Source organism: Toxotes jaculatrix, chromosome 12 (assembly GCF_017976425.1).
Source record: "Toxotes jaculatrix isolate fToxJac2 chromosome 12, fToxJac2.pri, whole genome shotgun sequence".
NCBI lineage: Eukaryota > Metazoa > Chordata > Actinopteri > Toxotidae > Toxotes > Toxotes jaculatrix.
The window spans coordinates 2,933,257-2,943,021 of record NC_054405.1 but is presented as its reverse complement, the minus strand read 5'-3'; the positions used below and the strand labels follow the sequence as shown (position 1 = coordinate 2,943,021).

Sequence of the window (9,765 nt, the reverse complement as noted above, 5' to 3'; positions counted from 1 at the left end):
GCCGTTTCCTCCAGACTGAGACTCTGTATGTGTGACTGACAACGATTATGCGATAAGAGGTTTTCACAGGACAATGAGATGCGAGCGCGGAGATAAGCCATTATACTTTATAAAATGACTGCAGTTATCAGCACATTATCCAGCATCATTTCCAACAACTTTGATGCCAAAGCTGCAGGTGTTCAAGGATAATTCAATGTGACATTTGTCTGCTCTGATTCTGTTTAGCAGGCGCATGAAAGATGGTCCTCTGAAGTCTAAACTGTTTCGAGATAACCGAAATCCTGTGGAGAAATCTTCCCCTGAGACATTAGCACATTTGCAGAAGAATATTTTGGTTTTTTTTTTTTTTTTCCACAGCAAAAAAATAATTAAATATACGATGGATTTCACCTTCTGTTTTTCCCGCCTTTACAGGTTACTTTTTCTGACCTGATTTCTCACACATTGAATTCTTTGCTCTGTTGCAGGTGCTGAAATGGAACATATATATTTGATTCTTTTACTGTTTAGTAAGGCCTTATCAGCGGGAGCTCAGTTCAATGGATACAACTGTGACGCCAACTTTCACAGCCGCTTTCCCGGTGAGGAGCTCCAAGACACTGACACAGATTCCTGCTTTTGTTTCTGTGGATGGAAATGACCTGTGAATATCTTCATAAAATGAAAGTTATCTTCTAAAGAGGAGACAGAAATCATTTTTGTCCACACACCAGTTCATAAACCTAATGTGATTTCAGCTAAATTTAATGTAATCCCAGAACTGCACTTCTTCCCTAAAACATACATTTAGTTACATTTACTAATTTAATTCATCTGTATGATAAAATTACTTTTGGACAAGGTTGTTAATGCCTCCATGTACCTGTGTGTGTGTTTGTCTCGCAGCGGAGAGGGATATCAGTGTGTACTGTGGGGTGCAGACCATCACCCTCAAAATCAATTTCTGCCCCGTCCTCTTCTCCGGCTACACCGACACTGACCTGGCCCTCAACGGTCGCCACGGAGACGCCCACTGCCGCGGGTTCATCAACAACAACACTTTTCCCACCGTCGTAATCTTTAGCATTGGCCTGTCATCGCTGGAGTCCTGTGGCAATTCCCTGGTGGTAAGAAGAAGAACAGGAATGGTGTGAATGATAGTTTCACATTTTTACGGTATCACTGTCTGCACCACTGATGGTGATGAAGCTGGATTTGGTGCTTTAACTGTTAAGCAGGTAGTGTTGTTGTAATATCACTAAAGCTGGTAAAAATCTAGTTTACTGTAAAGAGTGGATGATGTAAGGGTTTTTGCTGCGACTCAGAAATGAGCCGTGCATTACACACACTTCCTGCTAAAAACTGTGTCACGAGATAACTCCTAAATCCTTATCTTTATGACATTTTGAATGCTAATACACGCAGAAGAAGAACAAACTGAAGCACAAAAAAATCTCCCTGCAGTCTGCAGAAAAAAAAGAATTAGATGTGTCTTCTACCTCAGCCAGCTGTCTCTGTCCGTTGATGCTGTCAAGCTGTGTTTTATCCTGCATGGGAATGAAGTCCGGGACTCTTTATCTCAGTGAACGTGCTGCTGTGGGATCCTAGAGGCCCCTGTGAGGATGATGAGTGAAAAACAAATTTTAAAACAGTTTATAAAGGTAGTTTAAAGTAAATCTTTGCTGAGCAAGCTGTCTCTCACCTATGTTTTGCCGCAGTATTGAGCTGGATGGAATGGGACCATTCCCAGAGGGGTCTGTTTTCAGATAAGAAAGGACTGAGTTGGGGATTAGTGAGGTGCATTAGTATGCTCAGTGTATGGGCTGATGGTATCAGCTTCTGTGCCCACAGTAAGCTAATGGTGGTCGGTTAGCGAACCAGAGTGTTACCCACGCTGATGTTCTTCATGCAGGTCTCCACGGCTCAAGGACCCAACGCTTATGGGAACCTGTCGCTGGTCCAGATTGGTAACATATCAGGGTATATCGACACACCGGACCCCCCCACCATCATCAGCTACCTGCCAGGTCTGCTGTACAAGTTTAGCTGCAGTTATCCACTGGAATATCTGGTCAACAACACACAGCTGGCCTCGTAAGTGTCACTTACACGATCCCTTCCACTTTTAACTCGGTTTGAAAGTGCTGTAGTGGGATGCTGCAGAGGGCCAGAAAGCCATCGAATCAAACAGGAGAAGGTGATCGCTGGTGCTTTTAGTTTTGGAAATCTCACACTGGTCTGACAAACAGTTTTGTGTCTACGGTCAATATAGATATATAGATGGATAGATATAGATATACACACATTAAACCAGTCACTGGATGAGGCAGGGAAAAAAAAGTGATTTTTCAGGTGTGACGTCTGCAAAGCTAAATACCAATCTGCAAATTTTAATATGAAAACAAAAAAAAGAAATGTCATCAGAATTTAACATTGAAGATTATAAATGGCCGTCTAGACTCTGCATAGTATGATTCAGGTATGGTATAAAGATAATGTGTATGTCTACCACATGCTTCACTTAGATTTTAACTATACACCTGTCACAATGTTGTACAGCGACAAAATATTAGTAGTGAAGCAAAGTGAGGGATAAAACTTCAGTTATGGTTTTAAGTTTGATCATTGTTGTACTACTTTATTACTGCTGTGAACGTTAAGAAGTCAAGCAATATTTGTTACTACACAATTATTTTCTGATTCACCTAAAATTTTGGAAATGCTTTCCATACGTTCTTTGCTGCTTTAATCGTTTTTATCTTGATTGAAGGTCAGCAGCTGCAATCTCAGTGAAGGAAAGCAACGGTACTTTCGTCAGCACATTGAACCTCCTGCTTTACAATGTAAGTTCACATCAGTTCAGTATAAATAGCTGGTGTTTTGCTGCACAGGGAAGCTGATGCTGGAGACAAAGCTATAAATACCAAAAGCATACTTAGTCAGTATGCATCAAAGAGCATGAGAAGGTCTGCAGTCGTCTAAAGTTAATCTGCAGCTCTTACACCTGGAACGGCAGTGATCTCTGAGAATGATGAACCACGTACAAGATGGGGAAGATAACAGGCACTCAGAGACCCTTTTATGCAGCTTAAGTAGGCAGCAAATTACCTTTAATCCTCTAATTTGAGAAGATTATACTCAATTTTCCCTCAATTCATTCCAAACCAACTGAATTAACTTGCCAATTTGAACCAAACACAAGTAAATGGGATTCTATGGAAACCAGATGATAGATACGCTGGGATACATCAAGTGCAGCGAAACCAAAACAAAATCCTTCTCAACAGGATGAAAAGAGTCAGGAAATGTGACGAGCGCAGTGAAATGCTTTTGTGGTTTGTGCGCAGGACTCGTCGTACATTCAGCAGCTGTCCATCCCCATGTCGGGACTGACCCTGAAGACGCGGGTGTTTGCAGCTGTCAAAGCCTCTAACCTGGACAGGAGGTACTCAGTCAACATCTAGCCCTGTTTCCATGTTCACTTTACACCAAGTAGGTTACTGTTACCACTTTACTTTGCGCACTATCACTTGTTCTTCTGCCAAATTGTTGGGTTATTTTAACACCTGCAGGGAACAGGGCTGCAAACGTGACACGATGTGAAGAGCAACACCACTGTGATCTATGTTCTTCATTTATTAAATAAGACTTTGCAGATTTTTTTTGAGAAATGCAACCGGGCAAAAAATAGATAAATAAATAAAAATTAATTGATTAAGATAATTAAGTAAGATAAAGCTTTGAAATAAGCATTACCTATAGATACTCAAGGAGGCATGAGGCTGTTAATTGAGCCATTTAGTTCACCTGAGTAGGACCTTTGTGTTTTACGGCCAGCTGCTCCCATCGGTGATAGACAGAGGACAAGCAGGGCTGGACCACATGTGAAAGCCTTGTCTTGACTCTTGATTTAAACCTGCCTCAACCTTTTTTTCCCCCACTTGAACTCATGGAATCTGACAAAGTCTCTTAAATCTTCACAAGACCAGGACTGGGTCAAAACCTAGAACATGCCTGGACCCCATTCTGTCAATGTTTGTGTGGCGAGGGACACTAAGGAGAGGATTGAAATCACCGACAACTCCACCTGGGGACTCGCACCCCAGGAAATTCCTAGCATAGACACTTAGTAAATGTACAAGACACACAGGTTCGTTACTGAGGCTGAGACGTGAGTTTAGAGATTTATAAATGTATTTAATAATCACAAAAAAAACAAACGAGGACTGGAAGTGATGGGAACTGCTGCAAAAGAAAGAAATAAAGGTGAAAAGAATACCGTCAACTGAATGAAATAGTTAAAATGTACTTTATTATAACCTATATACTAAAAAGGGGAAGGCCTCGACATTCAAGTTAAAAGAACAACATATTTAAGATTTTAAAATTCAAGTTAAAACACTTGGCAGAGGCCGCATGCTACACAAAAGGAGTGCCAGGAGTGCTACCACTACTCACCCTTGGTGCAGCAAACCAAACTCACGGCAACCTCACAGCAAATGGTGCAGTCTACAGTGTCCCTGTGTGTTAACACACATGCAATTCAGTGAAGGGCCCTCATCACAGGTGCCTAGCCTCTCCACAGTAGCACTCCACCTAGAAAGAAAAGAATCTCGAAACAAAATTAAATTACAAGCAAATGAACAATAATGGTAAAGCAAAAAATATAATGTAACCCAATAAACAATAATCAACAAAGTAGAAACACAAAGTAACCCAGTTGGCCAGAAGCAAATTCAAACAAAAGAAATTAATAAAAAAAATAACTAAAGGAACAGAAACCTAAACTCAAGGCAAACGTTAAAAACAAAAGGTCAAACTAAATCTACCAGCCAAAACTAAATGTAAAAGATAAATCTAAACAAGTAGACAAAGGTTAAACTAAGGTCCAACAAAGGCAAACTAAGGGCAAACTAAGGAGTGAACTAAGGGGCAAACAAAGGGCCAACCTAAGGGGCAAACTAAGGACAAAACAAGACCAAACTAAGGGCAAAACAGCAATAGTGCAGGTGAACCTCAAAAGAAGGGGAAGAAACACCATTAACCAAGTTCACACTGCTTATTTAAAAGGTATTAAAAAAGAACAGTCACAGGCCAACTCACCACAGGATGTTAAAAACTAGTATCAAACCCCTCACAAGCACTGCAGCACCTGGACAGTCACAGCAAGGACAGAGCAGGAGGCAAAAAGAGGGACAAAAAAAATCACAGGTGTCTTATATAACCTCACCCTGATTAGAAGGAGTTAGGAGGGACTGGCTCAAGGCTGCACTCAGCAGCTCCACCTAGAGTAGGGGAGGATTCCCCACCACATTTGAAACTGAAGACGTAGATAACAAACTGCTGTTCACAACAACCACTTTCAGTGGAAAGTAGCTACAGCCCAAAAAGGCCCTAAATGTTGCGAGATGGGGTAAACGCTATATTACAATACATATTCACAAATATACATGTCATGGAACAGACTATGAAACAGAGACTGAATGGCGGCCCCATTAAGATCCATGTTAACCAGCAGATATTTCCAAGCTGCTGCTAAAATCCTGATTTCATAACCACAACGTCGTCTGACAGAATCCCCACACACACACAAGTTACAGACAACGGCTGTGCTGTGATTTCAGCTGGATTTACCTGTAAAATGATGATTCAGAGAGGAAGTTAGAAGCTCATTCATGTCTATGTCTCCACTTCTAGAGGAGTGGCTGCAGAGGGAAAGTCTGACCTTGCACTCGAGGGGCAATACCGATTTTGGCTTAGTTTTTCCTTTAATTCATTACCCATCTGTAATATCTACGAGCTTTTATGGACTTTTGCCTGTCATTGCTGACTGATTTGTTAATGTTGCTTTCTCCAGATCCAAATGGTCTTCTTTACTCCCCATCTGGGCTTGAAATCACCATCAAATGAAATAAAATATGTGATCATTTGTTGGAGATTTATTCCGCTAAATTTGCCTGACCTCTCCAGAGGATTGGTCTAATTCCCTGGTGTTCTCTTCTCTTCTCTCTACACTGACCTGCTCCCTGCGACTCCTAAAACAAAGTACACTTCCCACCAATCCCTGACACAGAAACCCTACCTATACCACAGGTTTCTCCAGTGTGTCCACCCTCAGACATCCACAGCACTGGTACTGGAGGAAACATCTTTAAGACTAAAGAGGAAACCATCAACATTAGAGGGGGTTTCAGCAAAACAGGAAGGCAACCGAATCCAACATTTAAACAAACCTGACACAAAACCACCAATCGAAAGGACTGAATTCCAAAACCAAAAGAAAGAAGAAAAAAAAACACTACACTCATGCATGATAATTCCCAGATGCATTTAAACAAGCAGGGTGAGTGTGCAATTTTAAAAACATACCAAAACACCAAATGCCTACATACTAGTGACGCTCCAGATATACAGGAGGTACACAAACTAAACTGGGTCAAATTACCACAAAGACTAAACTTCACCTTACTGAAATGATTAAATTGTGTTGTCACAACCCGGATGAAGGCAGGAGAGAGGAGGGAAGACCACACATGAGCTGTAACAAAAATCAAGTTTATTTTACAGAACTGAAAAGGAAATTAGTGTATGGACAAAATACAACAAAACCAAACAGGGTGGAAGCAGGAGGGAAGAGAAACTGTTTTCCAGGATGTCAGCCAGCAACTCTAGAAAATGTTGTGTTAACAGCTCCATTGTGATAATGTATGCCAGCATTACAGCGATCCAGTTGGGACCCCGTCTTGGGAGGGAGGCTGCAAGGGAGAGTGATGACCCTTGGGGTCCTCTTGGGGTTTGGGATCTCTGATCTCTGTAGTAATCTGTATCTCTTCATTCTGCAGGTAGCTGTTACGATGATGTGTCTCTCTTTTGTTGAGCCACTATGTGTCTGAGTAGCCATCAAATACATGCATTTAATTCCCTGAAGTCTGGATTTACTAATTCTTAATGTTAAATAGATGGAACGTTCTAATGGACTACTGTTACACCACGCCCTCTGGAAACCCTAACGATGACCTCCGCTACGATCTTTTCTTTAGGTAAACTCAAATTTGAAAATAGATCTGTGATGTGTTTCAGCTTTGGTTTTCCTCTTGCTCTCCTTTCTAATGACACTTTCTCATTTCCCTTCCATGGACCAGCTGTGAAAAAGACCCCCAGACCACCGTCTTTGAGAATGGGAAGAGCCAAATGGGCCGCTTTGCCTTTGAAGTGTTCCGCTTTGTAAAGCACAAGAACCAGAAGATGTCCACTGTTTTCCTGCACTGTGTCACCAAGCTGTGTCGAGCAGATGACTGTCCGATGCTCATGCCAGTGAGAATAACACAGACCACTCATACATGTATTCATACACTCTCTGAGGAGCATCTCAGCATCTCTACACAAATGGAGAATAATGCAAGTAGTTGTGTAAAGTAATAATTCAATAATTCACGATGAGACATCCAGTGTTTGCTATTTTAAACTCAAAACATTCATATAATCGCGTTTCTTATGATAATATAACCCAGAAAGGCACAAAAAATACAGTTTATGAAATGTAAAACAGAAACAGGAATGGCTCATATTAACCATGCAGGTCATGTGTCTCATGAATCCCTCATCATGACAGGGTGGAGTGCATCAGGAGAAGTTCCATTCTGCCACCATGTCTGTCTTTTGCCTTTTTTTCCCCCCATAGATCTGTGGCAGCAGGAAAAAGAGAGATGTCTCGGAGGGGAAGGAATCAAACGCAGCATCTGGAAATGCTGTCCTGACTGCTGGGCCCATCATCACTCGGATTGGTACAGTTTGATAACACTCCTCCTCCTCCTCCTCCTCTTCCTCCTCTGTCATCCCTTCTCCTCAGAGTCTGTTTCCCACCAATCAACCTCCTCCTCCTGATATTATCCAGACAGCGCCCCCCCCCCCTCGAAACATACAGTAACACATAATAACATAATACAGAACCACAAGATCTTGTCATTCTTTAAAACCATTATTCCTGAAGCGGTTAAAATCTGCAATCATTCTCAAGTGGGATGTATTAAAAGCTACTCGAGTGTGTGGAACTGGGTATTTGACACTGGGATGTTCACTGATGGCGAAAACTTATCTGAGTGACCTAGATAGTCAGAGAGAGCCTGAAGGCATCCTGTTAACTCAAGCATCGTACACGAAATTAACAACATGCCATTGGACATCAGTACACTGCACTGAATACAATGCATCGCTGTTACCCTTAAATGCCCTTTACATTTTTTTTTTTTTTTTGTCTGTTTTTTTCCACAGATGAAACTCCAACCAACAACTCTCAGCTGGGTAAGCTTTCACACTCTGTCCGTTTGATTGCATTGACACTTTTTAAATGTGGTATTGCCTTTCAGTAATGTGAAAGGGAACCGTTTAAAAATAGGAAAAACCTCCTAATTGAAGGAAGATGTCTCATATGATCTTTTATTCTAGTCTGTCACATTATCCTGTGTGGTTCAGTGCATGGCAGGAGTTACATTAAGTGCCATTTTCCCACACTCAACCTTTTCTAACTGATCCTCAGTGAGTTTGAGGTATTTGAATGGGATGAGTATTGAAACTATTGAATTCACACAGGTGAAGAGAGCAAGAGCAGATGATTGTGATGAAGTGTAGAACTTGCAAAGGGAGAGTTTCTTGTTCTTGTGCTTTCTTTTTATCTTTTTATCTTTTATCTATCTGACTCTAATGTCAGTGCAGAAACTGTTATGATGGATTTCTCTTTTCCACGATTGTTGAACGTCGATGCTCTTTGATTCCTGCTGTTTCGAATGGCTCAATCATTTTCTGCTCTCAAACACAAACTGTAGCCGAGCTGGAAATACCTCAGCATGACATTAAAAGGTGTTCACAAGAGCAAGAATAACAAACCATCAAACAAACTGGACTGAGAAACGCTGGGTGTGAATTTAAGTGCAGGTTTAATGAAGCTGGTAGAGATGTGAGCAGATTTGATTGCTTCTTTGTGTTTGTGCTGCTTTAGCCCACCTGAAAGCTCCAGAGTTTCAGATGAACACAGTGACGAGCGCGCTCATCTCAGGCGTGATCATCCTGGGCGTCATGAGCGTCTGTTTCTTCATCTTCTCCCTCACCCTCCTCAAAGGCAAGAGCGCCCCTGTTGGCGCCCTGTCCGGAGTGCGCAACCCAGCCTTCAACTGAGCGCCTGGACCCAGCTCTCTGCAGACTCTCTGATGACGTTAAGGCGGGGGGGTGGGGGGGGACAACAAACGAGACGTGATGTTCATGCATGTTAGACATTTTACAGGAGAATAAAAAAAGCTAAATGTTGATTTAGAGAAGTGTTAACACATCTGTACAATGAGCATTAGCGTAGAAGTAAAGCAGGACTTTTTATATGTTGTTCTGTGCTTTGTGTTTGGACCATGTGGCAGACCAGGCCTCAGCCTTGTCGTGCAGCTTCAACCCACATAGCTGGGAAACGCTCTTCACTTAATTCAATACCTCAGTTATAAAGCTTTCAGTTGCAGCTAAAGGATCAATTACAAGGCTTACAGTGCATCATGATAGCATATACACGGCCATATTTCCCCGCTGGGAAATGCACTTCCTGCTTAGAGGCCGAAATATAAGAACACTTCATTGAAAATATACCTTGAGAGAAAGAGGGAAACTCTGACTGAAATGAAACATTAAATTGATGAAGTGAGGGAACAGAAAGCCTCAGGGTTGGATGTTAGGCTTAAACTCTTCAAATCAAATCTAACTAAATCTAAAAGTATATTGATAAAATAATTGGAATAAATCTTTAAT

The 9,765-nt window shown here is 41.6% G+C and overlaps 1 protein-coding gene across 1 annotated transcript; it reads left to right on the top strand.

Moving 5' to 3' along the window:
• The first annotated feature begins 478 nt into the window (after nt 1–478).
• On the top strand, nt 479–9,153 carry zpld1a (zona pellucida-like domain containing 1a). Its single transcript, XM_041051895.1, has 10 exons — nt 479–584; nt 889–1,109; nt 1,895–2,076; nt 2,753–2,825; nt 3,330–3,427; nt 6,942–7,022; nt 7,125–7,296; nt 7,664–7,766; nt 8,254–8,283; nt 8,978–9,153. The coding sequence occupies exons 1-10, from the start codon at nt 479–481 to the stop codon at nt 9,151–9,153; spliced, it is 1,242 nt and encodes a 413-aa protein (XP_040907829.1).
• Nucleotides 9,154–9,765: the final 612 nt, after the last annotated feature.

Excerpts from the sequence above, each read along its gene's own strand:
- zpld1a (XM_041051895.1), top strand. The coding sequence starts at position 479 with ATGGAACATATATATTTGATTCTTTTACTGTTTAGTAAGGCCTTATCA. Across the intron at positions 2,826-3,329 it reads TGAACCTCCTGCTTTACAAT|GACTCGTCGTACATTCAGCA; the intron begins GTAAGTTCACAT and ends GTTTGTGCGCAG. Across the intron at positions 3,428-6,941 it reads GCCTCTAACCTGGACAGGAG|ATGGAACGTTCTAATGGACT; the intron begins GTACTCAGTCAA and ends AATGTTAAATAG.